Below are 20,276 nucleotides of genomic sequence, written 5' to 3'. Positions count from 1 at the left end.
TCGCTGTACATTTTAGTCAAACATTACCAGTTATTCCACGAGTGAGACCAGCAGATGAACTCAACGCGTGTTTAAAATCCATGCTTCTCCCACGCTCGGTTATATGTCGCGTGTTCTCGGGTAGGTACACCAAAAAATTTATACATTTAAGCATGTAATGGGCAAACAAAAAATGAGGTATACCCGAAGGCACTGCAGTAGTACTCAATGTAACTTTACTTCTTAAATGTTAATGTTTTACTGTTTAATAATTTATACGCTTCTTATATATTGTTCAAATTCTTTTATCAAAATACCAGTGACAGTGCAATGCACGATAACATGGAGTGAATACACCATACGCATCTGCCCACGGCCGCCCTGGTGTGCGCAGATAGGAGTTGATTCTAAAATAAAATAAACATAAAAAGAGTAATACAATCATCACCCATAAAGCGGATAGCAGACGTGACGTATTATATGTGTACCAGATTTCAAGTCAATAGGTGAAACGGTTTGCAAGCTACAGGTGATTTAAAATCCTGGACAGACCAACGAAAAGCCACGGTAGCAAATTATAGAAGAACATTTTACTGTTTAATAATTTATATTTATATGAAATGTGCTTCTTATATATTACTTCATATTCTCATATGATAATGATGTTAATGTTGTTTATATTGATTTCTATGTTATTGTAAGTGCATCTATGTGTGTATATGTATGTATGTATGTATGTATGTATGTATGTATGTGTATATATATATATATATATATATATATATATATATATATATAAAAAATATATATATAAAAAATATATGTGTATATGTATATATAATATATCTGTATATGTGTGTATATGTGTGTGTATATGTGTATATGTATATATATATATGACAGCAACACTCATAACAATGACAACACAATTACATTGACAATCATGTTACGTTATTTTTAAAATGTTTCCTTTACTTTTTCATAACCTCTTTAACACACTACTTCTCTGCTGCGAAGCGCGGGTATTTTGCTAGTTTCTAATATGTCCGATCATTTAACTCTTTTGATTCTATGTTGCATTGCTTCTCCTTGATCATAACCATAAACCTGACCGAGTTAAGGTTTCTTTGAAATTTAACTTGTAGTAGTTCTGTCATACCATCTATGTCCACATATTCAATCTCTTTTCACTGTTCTGTTATTTCACCAAGTAATAATTTCCATTTGTTAGCCCTAATGTGATCTTTACTATTCATTTTTTTGAGACTTTCAAATTTTAGTACTTTCATAATCTCTAACCTGCTCTGCATGTGTATCGCGCAAACGTTTTTCAACCTCTTTACGACGTTCTACTTTGTCTTTTCTTCTTCTACTGTTTGTCTTTTATTTTCGCCCTTGCTTGGACCCTATAGGTTTTCAATTCATCTCTTGGCACAAAGTCTCGTCACGCGGGACATGAAATTATCTCTCTGAAAATGTCTTGTCACTCTGAAAAAGTCTTGTCTCGTCCCAAGATTTTTTTATATAAAATAGAGATGTATATATCATGGAATTAAGCATATCACAATTTTTCCATTGTCCAAGGTGAGTTTGCTGTAAACAATTTAACAATTAACAGATTTCAGTATGCAAGCTTCTGAGGCAACTCGGGCCCCTTCTTCAAGCAGGCACTTTTTTTTATGGCCCGGGTTTTCCCACAGTCTTCTCGTTGAGTTTTGCTATTCTAATATTGATACATGTGTCAATAATGAAGTTTCGTACCCTTTCATTTTTTCCACATTTTTAGTTAAGATTCTTGCTGTTGTGTATTGAAAAATATTTCAGTTGATTTGTACAGTATCTTTTTTTAGGTAATTCTCATAGGAGTGCAATAGAATAACCTTGACTGTGAGTCCTTAAACTTTTTTAAAGTGCTGAGCGCAGCGACAACTGAGTTAATTGCAGTATTCTGTATAGCAACAGTTCATGTACTACGTGTGTCCTATTAGAAATGTATTTGAACAAGTGGTCTTGTATGTAACTGTAGAATATAAATGACATCTCATTGATATAGAAATTAACTGACTACACTTTTTTTTTTGTTTTGTGCTTCTTGATTTGTACATTAATGGTGAGCTAGCCCTTTGGAAGTAAGAACTGATCTATTGAGCTCACTGGGACTTTGGCCTTGCACCTCTGGACTTTGAATTCTTAATCCCTGGATTGTCTGTCTGCTTATATAAAGGTAAACAATAATGATTGTAACGGAAATACTGTATACCAAAATGTTTGTAAATACCTTATGCAAATAAACTTGTAATACATTTCTTGATACACACTGGCTCTTCTCTCTGTCATGCCACCCCTCTAATCAAACCTGGACTGTAATTGGCAATAAGTGTTGTTCAAATTTTAACTCTGGAGTTGATTAGATAGATAGATAGATAGATAGATAGATAGATAGATAGATAGATAGATAGATAGATAGATAGATAGATAGATAGATAGATAGACAGATAGATAGATAGATAGATAGATAGATAGATAGATAGATAGATAGATAGATAGATAGATAGATAGATAGATACTTTATTAATCCCAATTATAAAAGGTGTGCTGCATGGAGTGAGTGAAACTTTGAAGCTGAAGGAGTTGTGCATCAAGCTAGCAGTACCACTACACTAAGACACAAAAAAATGTGGTGTGCCACCTTCTAGCCCCAGTAGTGTGGCTTGATAAGGAATAAAAGTAGGCTTGAGCTGGGTTAGCAGGTTAAGGAACTGGATAGATACAGTATATAGCTACATATGAGCTGTTTATATTATTTTAATGTAAATTTGTAAGTTATCTGTGAGTTCAGGTCTAAAAAAGTAATTTGCAAATGTTTATAAGTAAATGTGAAGGCTGAGTGTGCTTCATAGCATGGGGTGTTTTTTTCAGGTTTTATCTTTGTTTTGGAAAAAAAAATAGGAGTAACTTGAACATAGAAGCAGAACCACACTTCAGATTATCAAGTAGTTTTCCGATCTTGATTAATATTAATGAATGATACAAAGGAAGGTACACACAGTGAGATGGGGAGGGGGTTTCAGAGAGAGACAGAAATGAAGAAAACGGTTACCTGAAGAGAAAAAGGTCTTGGTGCATGTTTTCCAAAAAGAGTTGAACCTGGCATGAATCGGCTCAAGGAGGTAGAAAACCAGAGGGAGCTGTTACATTGTATCCCATGAAACCAGTAGCAGATTTCAAATTGGCGCTGTTGATTGACATGGAAGAGAAGAATAAGGATAGATGGGAGAGTCAGGACTTAAGTCTCTCAGTAAGTGCACTGTGAGAAGGAGTATTAGAAATGAAATACAGCGGAGTATGAAGACTTGTGTTCTGCTGATATGTTTCAAACAGTCCTTTTAGGCTGTCTTTCTCTTTTTGTATTCCTTCACATACTAGCTGGCAATTGTAAACTGGTTGATTAGGTAGTACCTCATTAACACTGTCGCCGACAATTTCATTGCTTTTCTGTTTTTGCCCCTTCAGTGGAGTGAAATAAGCTGTGAAAATTAATATGAGTGAAACATGATAGCATAACTTTAAGTGCCCAACGTTTTTGAATTCTTTACGATGTTCAACTTTGTCATCTACTCTTTGGCACGATACACATGCAGAGTAGGTTAGAGATAATGAAAGTACTAAAATTTGAAAGTCTCAAAAAAATGAGAGTAAAGACCGCATTAGCGCAAACAAATGGAAATTATTACTCTGTGAAATAATGGAACAGCAAAAAGAAATCAAATATATTGTTCGGATTTAAACTTTTTAAGTCGGAGACTTGTAGATCGTCTTGCCATCAGGGAAAAGTAGTGTTTCTTCCCAATGAAGAGGCGTATCCACGAGAATTAAAAGATTTGTTGTTTGGTGAAAGTGAAATCCACATACGCGAGCGGCAGAGACGCGAAATGGTTGGTGCATAGCACAGTACGGGGGGTTGGCGAGCAAAGAGAGCAAGGGGTGAAGCCCCGTAGTTATTATAATAGAGAGATTTATAGTAAAGTCTGCAATCTCTAACAAACCACTTCCTTTTTTTATTGACTTTATTAAAACCAAGTAACATTCCTTACAAACAAGTCAAAGTTAACAAAACTAAACTCAACTCAACCCTCACCCTAAAAAAAATGAGGAAGGCCAACAGCCAGAGTAAAACTTTAAGAGTAGAAAAGAGGGAAGAGAATCCTTTTCCCCATTATAAAAGCTTATTCGATACTGCCAGGTTTTACAAAAGTTTTGAACAGATTCACTAAGTCAGAATTTGTTTTTTTTTCCAATTTCAAATAGTATATAACATCAGTTACCCACTGCCTTAAAAGAGGTGGGCTAGGATTTTTCCAGTTGAGCAAGTTAAGTCTATGTGCTAGTAGTTTAGTAAACGCCAGTACAGTTTCTTTGTCCTTCTCAACTTTAAGCCCATCTGGGAGTACACCAACCACAGCTGTTAATGGATTAGGAGTGATTGTGACACCAAGGCTGTCTAATAGGCATTTAAAATTTTTCATCCAGAATGATTATAATTTGGTGCACACTAAAAATATATGGCTCAATGAGGCTAAAGCTCGATAGTAACGTTCACAGGTTGGATGTTGCCCTGTATACATTTTGGACAATTTTAAATGAGATACACTGTATGTGTGTGATAAAAGATTTTAAGACAAATAATTGTATGCTTTGCACATATGAAGCTGGAGTGAATCCTGTGCATGGCTGCCTTCCACTCCTTTTCTGAAATGTTGAATAAGAGATCCTTTTCCCACTGTACTCTTGGATCTTTGAAAGGAAGGGACTTTGAAATGTTTTTATATTGTGATGTGTGAGTCCTGTCTTGCACCCTAAAACATAAGGCTGAGTCTCAGTACTTTAGCAAAACAGCTTTATTCAGCTTGAAACAGGAACAGCATGGTTATTTATTGTAGCTGGATCTACCACTCTCGTATACCCAGACACAGCAATCAGGCAGGGTCGTGGCCAAGTAATACTGTTCCCTGCATTTATGTTACTTGCATCACCCATTGACAACAGGCGCTTACGCGGTTGGCTCAGATTTGCTTTCTCTGTGAGCTGCTGCAGCGCTGTCAACCTGTGGTTGCCCTGGCGACGGATAAACTGTCTTCCTCAGACGCAGCGATCGTGCTTCAGGATGCTCTTCAGCATGTCACCCCATTAGGGGTAGTCCCAAAAGAGTTTAGAAACCTTACAATATTTAATAAATGCTGTCTGTGTCCTCAAGACAGATCAATATTTCTTCTGAAATAGAAATAGGTGGGAGGGTGAGGAAAATTGGGCAGATTTTGTTTAGCAAAGTTTCGAATCTGAAAATAGTTTAAATATTGTGTTGATGGGAAGCTAAGTTTTGAGTGTAATTGTTGGTAGGATGCAAAAACTTTATTTATGTACAAATCTCTAAGTGATTTAATACAGTATATTTTCCAAACATTAAAAACTGTGAGTTTGAGAGGGTGAAAAAAGGTGGTTATTCTGTAGCGGTGCCACAGATAAAAACTTCTCAATCTTGAAGTGTTTCCTACATTGGTTCTATATTCTGAGTGAATGAAGGACAACTTGGTTGTTAGTATATTGACGATACCTTGTATTTACTGGGGCACAAAGCAAGGAATATAAAGAAGTACAGCAGTATTTTATTTCTGTTATGCATCAAGCCTGTGTGTGTTCATCTATTTGTGTCAATGTCCAGGTTTTTATAGCTTGTATAGTTGCCGCCCAATAATAAAATGGAAAGTTTGGTAAAGCCATGCCACTTTCTCAGGGCCGGATTAAGAGCTTTGAGGGCCCGTAGCACATTTCAAATTTGGGGGCCCTTTTGGTCTGCATCATCTGAAGTTTAGATTCTGAACAGTTCAAACCGGACTAAATAATTATTTTACTCTCGATTATAATAAGAATCTTATAATATTTATGTGAATTTTATGTGTTGGGCCCCTAAAGTTTTGTTGTGTAAGAAATTTACAGTTTAAAAACGTAAAGATAATATTTTTAAAGACCAGTTTTTCAATGCTACACTTTTTCATTAAATATTGGGTCCACCATTTGGGGGCCCCCGAAATTGCGGGGCCCGTAGCATATGCTACATGTGCCTATTGGTTAATCCGGCACTGCACTTTCTGCTTTAGGTCGTTGTAGGGTCACCCATCAGATGTGTGGATGGTTTGAGCTCCAAATAAACAAGGTTATGATTGAATCAAATTTCTTAAAAAATTATTTGTTAATGTATATAGGGATGCTTTGAAATAGAAAAAGAAGCTCAGGAAGGATATTCATCTTCCCTGCTAAAGTGAGATGGAGGGTAGACCATCTATGCATGTCTTATTTAAGTTTTTCCTTGCAGACAGTAACATTTAGTTGAAAAAGAGCTTGGTTTACTTGTAATGTTCACCCCTAGGTATTTAAACTAATCTGCAATGATAAAAGGGAAGGTGTCCAATCTAAAGTTTTGTGCTAGAGAGTTCACTGGGAAAAGCACATGTTTATTCAAATTAATATCTTTTAAAATTCTGCTAGTGCTGATAGGACTGCAGGCACAGTGTTATAGTACAATATCATCTGTATATAGGGATATTTTCTGTTCAAGTCCTTCTCTGATAATCCCCTTTATCTCAGAAGCATTTTGAAAGTAAACAGCAAATAGCTCAATAGTAATTGCATATAGCAGTGGTGAAAGGGAGAACCCTTCTCTAGTACCATATTCTAGTTTAAAGTAGCCTGAAATAATGTTGTTAATGCAAACCTTAGCTTCTGGACTGGCATACAGCAGTCTGGTCCATGCATATGTGTTTGGGCCAAACCCAAATTTGTGCAATGTGCTGAATAGGTAGTCCAATTCAACCAAATTGAATGCTTTTTCTGAATCCAGAGATAATAAGATCTCTGGGGTTTTAGCTTCCAATCCCACAAAGTCTAAATGTCTGCCTTTAATAAATCCGGTTTGGTCTTGTAATTTTACAAAAGGAAGCACTTTCTCAATCCTTCTAACTAGAACTTTGGAGATTATCTTATTAACATCATTATTCAGAAGTGAGATTGGTATGTATGATGCACATTGCAACAAGTCCTTATTTTTCTTAGGAAAGACAGTAATTAATGCTTGGTGAAAAGTTTTGAGGTAGCATTTTATTGTCTTGGGTTTCTATAAATATTGCTAATAAAAGGAGAGCTAAGTTAATTGAGATTTTTTTTTAAATGGCAGGGTAGCCATCAGGGCCTGCTGATTCCCCCCTCTGAAGTGAGTGTATAGCATCTAGTAATTCTGATATTGTCAGAGGTTTATGCAATTCTTCCGCACTGATAGTATCTAGTTGTGGTATGTGTAATGTATCAAAAACACATTAGACTGTGTCTTGTCTTCTTTAAACTGAGTAGAATATAAGGACATATAGTTCTTTAACTATGTGCATTATATTTTTATGGCCAATGATTTTGTCTCCATCTCTGTTGGTAATTACGGGTATTGCATTGTGAACTCCCTGCTTGTGGATTTGTTGAACGAAGATTTTATTAGCCTTCTCTCCGTGTTCATAGGAATGATATTGCAATTTAAAAATTGAGCTGTTCTTTTTCTTTTGTTGTCAAGAGGTTGAGTTCTGATTGCAAAGCCTGTCTTTTCCTATAAAGTGCTTCATTTGGGAACCTGGTGTGTTTTTGATCTATTCTGGTAATTTCACTGACAAACTCTGATGCCTTCTTGGTTTCCAACTTATTTTTGTGGGAGAGATATAAAATAATTTGTCCTCTTAAAAATGCCTTTAAAATTTCCCAGAGTATTCCTGTAGAAACCTCTGAGGATGTATTTGTCTCTTTAAGAAAAAATCAGTTTGCCTGGATATAAATTCTGTTCAGTTCTCGTTGGCTACTAACAGGGGGTTAAGACGCCAACTGCGAGATGAGTATGTGCTGTGTAATGTTTTGAGCTCCATAATCAGAGGGTAGTGTCAGAGATAACAATAGTGTCAGACTTCCAAGATTTGATCATGGGTAAAAAATTGTTCTATAAAGGAAATAATCAATTCTCGAGTAACGATGAAGGAATCTCAAAGGGTCAGATTTAGAAAAATCCAAGGGTCTGATAAGTTATGGTCAATTATAAACTGTGTAATTGTTTTTGCAGTGTTAGATGTTACTGCCCCTGTGGCTGAAGACCTGTCCAGGACTGGATTTAAAACACAGTTAAAGTCTCCAGCCATTATAATTTTATGAGTGTTCACATTAGGAATGGATGCAAATACATTTTGGATGAAGTCTCTATCATTCATATTGGGCACATAGATATTTATTAGAGTCACTTTGCAATTAAATAAATTACCCATAACAATTACATATTGCCCTTCAGAATTGGATACTATATCTGATACTACCAATGAAATTGTTCTATGTATTAAGATTCCCACACTTCTAGTTTTCTTTATATAGCTGGAGTGGAATATTTGGCCAATCCAATCTCTTTACAACCAAAACCAATCCTTGCTTAATAAGTGGGTCTCCTCTGTTAGACCTGTTAGAGGAAAGAATACCTTCTTGCTCTTTAATTTGTGATTGAGACCTTTGACATTCCAGCTCACAAAGTTTACTGTTTGGTCATAGAGACATTGCTTCTGAACTTTTGTTGACATTCTGTAGTCTTAAATTAAAGTTGTAAATTATTACATAAAATAGCTTTAACCTTAATTTTCAATTTTGCCAGGAGTAATTGCTATGAAGCCTATTGTTGGCATTTACAATTGTGTGGGTAAAAAGGAAAGATCAGAAAAAGCTTACTCTCTTTCTCTACCACAACAACACCATCTCCAGTCTGTTTTGCCTCCATTTTCTTAGCTCTTTTTCTGCTTCATCCAGAGAACTAGAAATGTAGAACTTGCCTTGAATATCCACTTTCAATTTAGCAGGATACAAGAGGCTGTATCTGATTTCGGCTTTGCGTAAGCGCTGTTTAGTGCTGTAAATTGCGGCACATTTAGCAGCTGTTGAAGGTGAGAAATCAGGAAAAATACAAATGTGGTTATTTTCAAATATAATCTCTTGTTTCAGTCTGAGAAGTGACATCAGATTTAATTTAGGTTGTAATTTGTTGTGTTGGTGTTACCTGTGTTCCCAGAAGGAGGTGTTTAATCTCGCAGGGCACCCTGGATATCATTGAAAGGAGTCACAGCGCATGGCTCAATGGCAACTCTGGTCTGTACCAGGACCTGAGAAGGACAGCTGCGAGGGCTCTGAGGGCAGATAAAGAGGCATTTGTTAAAGGAATCTGTGAGCAAGTGACACCATCTGTGCTCTAATGACCCACATCCTGCTTACAGAAGAATCGAAGCATTACGCACATGTGAATTTGTTCCTTGGAGAGTCGCAGTTAGGGCAGCTGATGGAACAGTCCTTACGGATGACACTGCAGTTGTGGCCCTCTGGGCTGGCTACTTTGAGCAGTTGTTCAAAGCTGATCCTCTGGCTAGGACGTTGGGTTTCTCTGGGTCCACGGTTCTTGAGGCTGATCCTCCAATTAGCTGTGAACTACCCAATCTTACTGAGATTGCACAGGTGGTGAACCAGCTGAGAGGGGGAAAGGCTGCAGGGATCTGTGGTATCAGGGGTGAACATCTCCAGGCTGGTGGTAAGCCTGTCCTCCTGGCATTGTAAGCAATCTTTATTTCCATTTGGGAGACTGGCATCATCCCAACTGACTAGAAAACGGGACTTGTCGTCCCTATCTGGAAAGGGAAGGATGATCGCCTGGATTGCAGCAACTACAGGGGGATAACACTGCTCTCGGTGCTGGGTAAGGTCCTTGCTAGGGTCTTCCTTAATAGGATCCATTATCACTTGCTCACCTACCAACGACCGGAACAGTCTGGCTCTCCACCCACTGTTCTTGAGCTAATCTAGACGACATATGAAGTTTGTAGGTTCGTAGCTATTGACTCTGCAGAAAGTTGTCGACTTCGCACACTATGCCCCTCAGGATGCGCTGTCCCCACTCTGTGATTTTATGTGGCGTGCCACTTCGTAGCTGAGGGGATGTTGTTCCCAATTGCTTCCACTTTGTTATAATACTACTAACAGTTGACAATGGAATATTTAATAGTGAGGAAATTTCATGAATGGACCTACTTCACAGGTGGCATCCTATCATGGTATCATGCTTCACTGAGCTCCTGAGAGCGACCTATTCTTTCACAAATGTTTGTAGAAGCAGTCTCCATGCCTAGGTACTTGATTTTATACACCTGTAGCCATGGAAGTGATTGGAATATTTTTGGAAATATAGCGTATCATTTTGTAGTTTGTTTCTCTTGAAGTGAGCAGTAAATTTCTTTTTTGTATTTCTGCCTTATTGTTTCATTTTATGATTGGACTTGTTATTAATATCAGACAAATCACTGCACAACAATTTTTTTGAAAAGTCTTGCTTCCAGAAAAGTTCTTGCTGATTGTGACAGGTACCTACCGGGTATGCACAAATATAGTTCTGGTTTTACTGCATTACGTAGGAACTCTGAGAAATAGACATTTATATATTTACAGAGGAATGACTTTAAGATCTCCACAGATATAACATTGACGAATCAATGAAGAGACTCCACTCTTCTGGGTTATGATCACAACACAAGGCTGAGAACAATCCTTCAATGTCACAACAGAAACAGAGACTGTTGACTTGTGCAAAAAATTTGGTTATATCATGATCTCGGCCTTGAAACACAGAAATTTTTGTTCCTGGTGACAGCAAACTCCATTGCTGCAGTCTTGATCCCAGCAGCTCAGCTTTTACTTTTGACAGACCCAAATCTCTGACCAAATCGTTCAATTCTGACTGTGTTATTAGATGTGGATCGCCTGATGAGCACGGTTCAAAATCCGGGTCAATGTCACTGTCAGTACCCTGCATTGCAGTTTCTTCATCTGGTTCATCTAAGGTCCAATCCTCTGGTGGTTTCAGAATTGGAAGACTGTCGTCATGTGGCACGGGTCTCATTGCTGAAGGCAGATTAGGATATTCAAATGACTTCTTGTTTTTTGGCAGAGAAACCAGACACATTAGTTAAACAGAAGTAACAGTCCGTCACATGGTCTTTGTGTTCTCACCATATCATCAGAACAGCAAATGGCATCGTCTTTCGAGTGCCTCTGAGCCAGGCTCTCAGACTGACAGCACATGTCGCACAGCAAATATGAGGCGCCCATTCCTTGTCTTGATTGCCAATTTTGCAGCCGAAACACAGATGATAAGCTTTCTTCACAAGAGCAGTCATTCAACGTCTCTGAGGTGCAAGTGTATATTCACCACAGACACAGCAGAATGTATCGTGGCTGTTACGACATTGACAAGACATATCACCCGACACCAAAACGTCTATAACATCAAGCTTATTTACTGTTATATTGCTACAGATACTATACTTTACTATACTGATACTATACATACACACTGATTATCTATATTAACCAAATGAGCAGGACTGGTATATGCAAGCCACTTTTATAGCATGCTGAGACAGCGTCAAGCTCATTCAGACCTGCCCAGGCATACCCAGGATGTCAACTTCCACAGAACAGCTTCCAACCTGGCCTGATTCCATGGCTGGACATGCCCAGGCTGCACAAACCGTTGTTGATAAGTAACTTACGTGAGCGAAAATGTTTGAATACAAATAAAAGAAAAAATAATGACAAAACTGAATATATCTCTGAAACGGTATGTGATGGGTAAATTTTGATGTGATATTCGTGATCAGCACCCAAAAATCTATAAGACACAACCAACAGTGTTCAAGAAGCAAAAACTTTGTTGTGCAGTGAATGTAATTTTTAAGTGAATGATTAAGAGATTTATTCCAAAATTGCGCAAAGGGCCAAAAAAAAGCCAGTAGTAGGGGCACAAGTGTTCACAAGAATTATTTATGAACACTTTGAAATCACTTGAGGTGAAATCCCCCCATATGATATGCCGTTCAATGTGTTTTGATGAATAGTTATGCAAGATGTCAAGCTTTTTGTGGTTCTTCAGCTGTTTTTGCCCACTAGACCCCCCAAAACCATCATTTAGGCCATTTTTGGACCATCCTTTGTGCATAAAATTACACCCTCATGATAAAGAGTAAACCAATCAATGTCTTTAGCAAAAATGATCAGAAGAATTTGAAGTTGTACATGCTACATCAATCAACTCCATAGTTTAACCCTTTATTTAATATGATATAAGGGGTTAAAGTTACTCCTTTTCATAAAACTTAGCATAAACTCCACCTAGCTATAATACTGAAACTTTTTTTTGAGTTTTAAGGCTGCTGTTCAGGAATATAATTTTCATATTTGATTCTTTATCAGTGGTCCTAGAAATCTAAGAGCCATTCCCAGAACGTTAAGTGACAAAATTTCAAACTTAAGCATATAGGCTGTCATTTTAGACTCTTTCAAGGTGATTAAGCATAGAATCTAATTTTTGATCCCATACTAGGGATCTAGCCTTCTATGGACCTCTTGTGGTATAAATTTAACATCTTATCAAAGGAAGAAACATCCTCTAACAGGACAATTCAGTAGTCAGTCAGGAGAAAAGATGTTCATTGTATCTTTTAATTACTCCTCAGCAAAATGCATTGGAGAGAGCGTTCTTCAAAAGCAGTCTGTTACAGCATGGTCAGAATGATCAGAATAGTCCAAGAAAACAAATAGAGGTTCATTTTATAAACTACTGAATTTACATACAGTGTCAATCAATGCATACATTTTACTCTGGTTGGTTCTTTGGTTTACACCAAAATGATTTATGTAAAATAAATGTCTGTTATATTATATTGTGGTTCTTCTTATACCTTTGAGTTGTGCCATCACCCTTGAAATTTCTGTGCATATAACAATTGTCCATTCTTGTTTATAGGGCATCTGCTGATTTCTTAGTCATCTCTTAGTCCTCCTTCAGTATATTGTGTATATTACATCAACCTTTCTTCTGGTACATTCTTTATTTACTTGACCATCTCAGTATTTTTCCTAAACCACTTCTTATATTTCAGTGTACATTTTGTTGTTCACTTGATCTTTATCTGATTTCCAACATTTATTAACCCTTTATGCTATTTCTTTAAGATGAATGCTATATTCCTCTAAAATTATTCTTCCACACTTTATCAGGGGGAGAAAATTTACAAATGTCTATTAAAAATAAGAGTATTTAGACTTTAAGCATTTTAATTGAAGTGTGCATTTTTATATTTTAGATATTTGACACATTCTTGTTTATGGACTTCTGCCTCATGAAATAAATCATTTCTTATGAGCACCTTGAATTAGGGCATCTTGTATTAATTTATACCACCTGTATTTCAGGAGAATGTTGCAAAAAGTTAAGCAAATGATATTTAAAAGTGGACATCTGGGCACAACAGACTGACTGGGCGATGAATGGCAAAATTTAATATGATTTGGTTTTATTACAGCATCTGGGCCAAAAGACTACATGTTTAACTTAAGTTATACCAAACCTCCAAGTATTAAGATGGTAACAAATTCTGGCACTCGAACTGGAAATATAAAACCTTGTATCAAAACTTGAAAATCTTTATATATGAGTAAATTGCAATAAGAATTATTTTTTGTTTATGTTTCATATAATTAAAAATGCAGAGTTTCCGATTAGAGAACATTACCACAAGTGTTTGGATGTTTTGATGGAAAAAAGGCTTAATTAGCCTATTCAAATTATATAAGCCTTCTCCATCCAGCATTATGCATACTTTTTTTTGTTGAAAACTGAAGCAATAAAAGAAATCCCATAAATGGATTTGTGCTAAAGCGCATCTCAAAGTGAAGCCCTAAATGCAAAAGAAAGCTATACCTCTGGTAGGTTCTCAATAATCTGCAGAGCCTTTTATTTCTGATGTTGGTATAAGAAAGAAAAAAATCAGATGTGAACATAAATTGCATGGCACAAAAACAATAACAACAAAAAAAAAAGTTAACTTTTATTTTTTTTTAACTTTATCAAATGGGTATCTGAAGTGGATTAAACAAGAAGGGAAACCAAATTAAATGAAATCAAAAGGTTGCCATGTGGATTATGTGACACAAGTAACTAGAGATTTTTTTTTCCATGAATGTTTTTGATATTGGTAGCTGCTGTCCAGCATTGTTCACTATAGATGCCAAATATTGTATAGCATACCTTATCTTCTTTCTGCATAAAAACATGAGACTAAAGTGTGTTTCCTGGCCATCACTACAGACTTGAGGAGGTAATATATATAAAAAAAAGTCATTTTTGGATGGAGTATTCCATTAACTGCTTTATTAATCACCCTCAACTAAAATGTCAGAAAGACATTTTACAACCTATACAAATATGTTAATGAGAAGTCCTCATTTATACAGTGGTGTGAAAAACTATTTGCCCCCTTCCTGATTTCTTATTCTTTTGCATGTTTGTCACACAAAATGTTTCTGATCATCAAACACATTTAACCATTAGTCAAATATAACACAAGTAAACACAAAATGCAGTTTGTAAATGGTGGTTTTTATTATTTAGGGAGAAAAAAAATCCAAACCTACATGGCCCTGTGTGAAAAAGTAATTGCCCCCTGAACCTAATAACTGGTTGGGCGACCCTTAGCAGCAATAACTGCAATCAAGCGTTTGCGATAACTTGCAATGAGTCTTTTACAGTGCTCTGGAGGAATTTTGGCCCACTCATCTTTGCAAAATTGTTGTAATTCAGCTTTATTTGAGGGTTTTCTAGCATGAACCGCCTTTTTAAGGTCATGCCATAGCATCTCAATTGGATTCAGGTCAGGACTTTGACTAGGCCACTCCAAAGTCTTCATTTTGTTTTTCTTCAGCCATTCAGAGGTGGATTTGCTGGTGTGTTTTGGGTCATTGTCCTGTTGCAGCACCCAAGATCGCTTCAGCTTGAGTTGACGAACAGATGGCCGGACATTCTCCTTCAGGATTTTTTGGTAGACAGTAGAATTCATGGTTCCATCTATCACAGCAAGCCTTCCAGGTCCTGAAGCAGCAAAACAACCCCAGACCATCACACTACCACCACCATATTTTACTGTTGGTATGATGTTCTTTTTCTGAAATGCTGTGTTCCTTTTACGCCAGATGTAACGGGACATTTGCCTTCCAAAAAGTTCAACTTTTGACTCATCAGTCCACAAGGTATTTTCCCAAAAGTCTTGGCAATCATTGAGATGTTTCTTAGCAAAATTCAGACGAGCCCTAATGTTCTTTTTGCTTAACAGTGGTTTGCGTCTTGGAAATCTGCCATGCAGGCCGTTTTTGCCTAGTCTCTTTCTTATGGTGGAGTCGTGAACACTGACCTTACTTGAGGCAAGTGAGGCCTGCAGTTCTTTAGACGTTGTCCTGGGGTCTTTTGTGACCTCTCGGATGAGTCGTCTCTGCGCTCTTGGGGTAATTTTGGTCGGCCGGCCACTCCTGGGAAGGTTCACCACTGTTCCATGTTTTTGCCATTTGTGGATAATGGCTCTCACTGTGGTTCGCTGGAGTCCCAAAGCTTTAGAAATGGCTTTATAACCTTTACCAGACTGATAGATCTCAATTACTTCTGTTCTCATTTGTTCCTGAATTTCTTTGGATCTTGGCATGATGTCTAGCTTTTGAGGTGCTTTTGGTCTACTTCTCTGTGTCAGGCAGCTCCTATTTAAGTGATTTCTTGATTGAAACAGGTGTGGCAGTAATCAGGCCTGGGGGTGGCTACGGAAATTGAACTCAGGTGTGATACACCACAGTTAGGTTATTTTTTAACAAGGGGGCAATTACTTTTTCACACAGGGCCATGTAGGTTTGGATTTTTTTTCTCCCTAAATAATAAACACCATCATTTAAAAACTGCATTTTGTGTTTACTTGTGTTATATTTGACTAATGGTTAAATGTGTTTGATGATCAGAAACATTTTGTGTGACAAACATGCAAAAGAATAAGAAATCAGGAAGGGGGCAAATAGTTTTTCACACCACTGTAACTTATATTGTTTTGTTTTTCAATGTTTACCATAAAATCTTTAATTTATATTTGATCTTTTTTATATAGATCCTGCAAGAGACAAAAGAAATAACAATTATGAAGTTCTTTCTGAAAGCCTGGGTCTGTCTTTTTTTATTTTGCATTTTGCTGGTTATTTTAGCTATGTATTCAGTTTCAAATGTTAATGAGATTGATTCAGTTGTGGATCATAAATCTCTGATGTCCTTACAGTTTCTCTGGTCAAACATTACAATGAAAAGAGACTTTCAAATCCTTAATGATGGAAAATATGTTTACACGTTGGATTTGAGACAGTACAGAGAGGAATTTCCCTACCTACAAGATTACAAATGTAATAAGGTATCAGAACCAAAGAACTTATGCACCAGATCTGCTGGTTTTGTGAATTTAATCTTAGCAATTAAAAGCTACCCAGGCTCTTTTGATCGAAGACATGCCTTAAGGAAGACATGGGCCCAGCCTCAAGTAATTGAAGACTTTCTCATTAACCCAGTGTTTCTCATGGCAACTACAAGCAACCATACTGAAATGATACTTGTAGAAAAAGAAATGCTCAAGTACCAGGATATTATTCTGTGGGATTTCATGGAAAGTCATGCAAATCTGTCTTTAAAAGAATTGTGTTTTCTTGAGTGGATGATGTACAACTGTGTAACAGACTTTGTTTTTAAAGGTAAGGAAATGGTTTTACAAATATATCTAATTATATTCCAACATTTCACCTAGACCTCTGTGTTTATTCAGTCTGAAAATGTATTAGATGCAATGGTTTTAAGCTTATTTCTTCATTTTGATGCATTTGAGTTTGGGCGCTAGATTTAATCTCTTATGTTACAGCCTTGATGGATTTAGAGATAACTTTTGTCATCTTTCAACTGGGAAGCAGCAGAATAATTATTTATTTAACCATAAAATATTTGAATATATCCATTTGCATTTTATTTGCATTAAAAATGAAAACTGAATTTGTTGGCGGTTTTAAAACAACTTGAAAAAGTTAGAGACAGTATTCCTCTAAAGTAAGTTTCATTTTTTGATTGAGTGTTTTTAATATTTGCCTTGAAATAAGTCATTCACACTGACATTTTAAATTATTCCTTTCCACTTTCTCCTTTCTGGTGGTACACAACTTGATGTCATCAGCTAAAAGTATGCACCAGTGGGATTGGACTTTAATTTAGCGATTCAATACATGTATAACCAGATCAAAGAAATAAGGACTTAAAGAAGATCCCTGGTGCAGAACTACTCTAACTGGAATCTTCTTGTCTGTTACCCCAACACTGCTTTTAACACAAGTCCTCACTCCCTCATACATATCCTGGACAATCCTCTCATACATCTCATGTAACCCCTCCTCTCTCTCATGCACCTCCAGGCCCTGTGACTTGGCACTCTATCTTAAGACTCATCCAGATCAATAACTGCCTTTTCCAAACCTATAAATGCCTTTTCCAAACCTACGTGGCATAAAACCAAATTGTTCCTCTGCTATGATGGTCTTTTCCCTCAGTCTTCTACGGTATCTCTACAACTGTTTTCCAAATTTTCACTGTATGTGACATCCACTTTACTCCTCTGTGGTTTCCATAATCCTGAACACCTCCCTTCTCCTTATATTTAGATCACACTGTTTCTCCACATTTTTGGTATTCTCCCCTATTCATAGGTTTTCTTCCTGAGATCCCACAATGCATACTCTCACTTTCCTCAAGCTGTTTCACACTTACACTTTTATTTCATCCAGTCCTATTACCTTTCCATTCTTCATTTGTTTTAGTGCCTCTTTTACTTCTTTCCTCCTTGTTCTTGATACTAGCCTCTTGGATTTTTCTATTCTGCTTTTCAAAGTACCCTTCCATATATTCTTGATCCTATCATGCTCATTTAAAACCACAACCTTTCTCATCTTTCATCTGCTTTATCTGACTGAAATCCTTCTCAGCCTTTTTCTTAGCCTTTGGTATTATAGAAATCATTCTCTCTCCCTCTTTTTGCCTCCAGTTTTTTCATACACCTTTTCCAAAGTCTATGCCTTCCAGTCTTCCAACCCATCACCTACTCTCAATATAACTTTCAATTCTTCTCTCACCATTCCTCCACACGTTTCCCCCCTAAAAGGTGTTCATATGCCCTTCCTCTTTTAATCTTTATCCTTGGTGCTGCTTGCTCTGGTCTTTCTCTCTCCTGTTTCACCATCACCATTTCTTGGTGCTATCACACTTCCCCATTTATGACCTTATAATTCTTTATCTCTTTCAAATGCTTGCTCTGGTCTTTCTCTCTCCTGTTTCACCATCACCATTTCTTGGTGCTATCACACTTCCCCATTTATGACCTTATACTTCTTTATCTCTTTCAAATGATATGTTCTACATATTAGAGTCTGGTTTTCCCTTCCTGCACTACTATAAGTCAAAAGTTGATTTACAGTACTTTTCAAAAATGTGTTAACTACTACCAAATCAAATGGCATGTCAAAATCTTTCCCCTACTCCCCATCCTCCATGTACCATCTCTATCTTCTCTCTACTCATTCCCACATGCCAATTTAGATCTCCACCAACATCCACCTTTTCACCCACCCTCTTGTTCCGCCCTAAGCTCTTCATCCATTTGTCCCCCAAAAAAATCACTCCTCTTCCTCACAGCCCACATGAGAAGCATATGTACAAATGGCATTAACTACGGTCTCACCAAAGGCCATTTTGACACTCCTAACCCTATCACTCCTCCTTTTCACACTGACAAGACTATCCTTAAATTCTTTTGATACTAATATACTAATACCATTTATCGTTTGCTATTTCGCTCAACTAAATAACAATTTAAGCCTTCTCACAATTTTCAAGTGTTATTCCCCTTCCATCTAGTTTCCTGCAAACTCAACACTCCCATTTTCCTCCTTTTAAGTCATTTATAGTGATAAGGATTAGAATTCCCTAGGCATAAACTGGGAAGTCCCGATAAACAGTATGGTACAGGAACAATTCATATTGTAGCTGCAAACAACTGTTGGTCTTAACCCAATATGTAAAAACACCAATGATGTCAGGGCAAAAATTAGTTAATTATGTAACAAGCAAGACAGAATTCAGAGTGGAAAGGTTTTTGAAACTCTAGGATCTAGTGATTACACTTCATTTGGGCACAGTATATCTGGAGAATCTGAAACTATTTAATTTTCATAAGGCGAACTTTGAGCAGTAACAATGAAACTTTGTAAAGAAACAATGAAATATGTAATATAGGTACAGTAGGGAGATTTAAGTATATAGTATACTACATACTGTACAAAGCAAGACACATTTATCTGAAAACCTAAGCAATATGAAAAAATAGTTTTAAATGGAAATGTACAGAGTTAAAGAAATTATAAAAGAAAATTCATCTTTATAACACATTAAAGGTAAACAACTGCAGTAACTGATTCCAGGCTCTCCCATCCTTACTGACTATTTCACTGGTATGCTGAAATTTTGAGATGCTTAATTTTGAGTAAATGGGTAACTTCCCTGAACTTGTCTGAGGTAAAAGGTGTCCCTTGATCCTTGTTTAGGGATGCTGACATGTGCAAAGACCCCTACTAATTCCTGTGCGATTATTTTTAAATTAGCTTGCTGTAAGGAGAGCTTTTGGATATCGAGTAGCATAATCTACAAAGACCAGAATGTATTTATGTCCTTGAAATGAGGGCTTGAGTGGACCTACTATATCAGCTTCAATCTGCTTGAGAAGAATATCCATTAAAGGCAATGGAATGAGAAGAGTGTGCCCCCCCTCCTAGGAATCTGTCATAATTGACATTCTGGACACATAGTCCAAAAATGAAGGACCTCCTCACTGATTCCCTGCCAAAAAATTAGAGTTTATTCTCTCCAGTATTTTGTCAGAGCAGAGATAGGCTTTTAGAAGGTAGGAGTGTGCTCATTTGCAAATGTACTCCTGGTAAGCTTTTGGCACAAGCAACAGTATCCATACCTCTTGCTCATGTTCAGCTACTCAGTACAATAGGTAGTTGCTTTTAATACATAATGTGGACCTGTGGCATGGGATGCACCAATGTCAAGAGTCAAGTTTTCCCTTGAAACATCATCAAACACGTGGTCGCCCTATGTTGCTTCTGGAGCCTATTAATGCCATCACCTTAAACCTATTTTCAAACTACAGCTCCTGTATATTGAAGAGGGACAGGTTTAACAACTGCCACTCTACAATACATTCCTTCCTGTTGCAATTCGCAGTCCATCGGCTATTTGC

At 36.9% G+C, this 20,276-nt stretch overlaps 1 protein-coding gene across 2 annotated transcripts in view; it reads left to right on the top strand.

Annotated features, from left to right (window-relative positions):
• The first annotated feature begins 16,063 nt into the window (after window positions 1-16,063).
• LOC114653952 (UDP-GlcNAc:betaGal beta-1,3-N-acetylglucosaminyltransferase 7-like) overlaps window positions 16,064-20,276 on the top strand; it is a 119,147-nt gene continuing 114,934 nt past the window's right edge. For both annotated transcript variants that reach the window (XM_051928858.1, XM_028804476.2), the window contains exon 1: window positions 16,064-16,689. In XM_051928858.1, coding sequence (XP_051784818.1) covers window positions 16,092-16,689 — 598 coding nt within the window. In that variant the 5' untranslated portion in view covers window positions 16,064-16,091. The remainder of the gene's footprint in view (window positions 16,690-20,276) is intronic.

The sequence above is a fragment of the Erpetoichthys calabaricus genome, chromosome 6 (genome assembly GCF_900747795.2).
Source record: "Erpetoichthys calabaricus chromosome 6, fErpCal1.3, whole genome shotgun sequence".
Lineage (NCBI taxonomy): Eukaryota > Metazoa > Chordata > Cladistia > Polypteriformes > Polypteridae > Erpetoichthys > Erpetoichthys calabaricus.
This window is presented reverse-complemented; position numbering and strand designations above follow the sequence as displayed.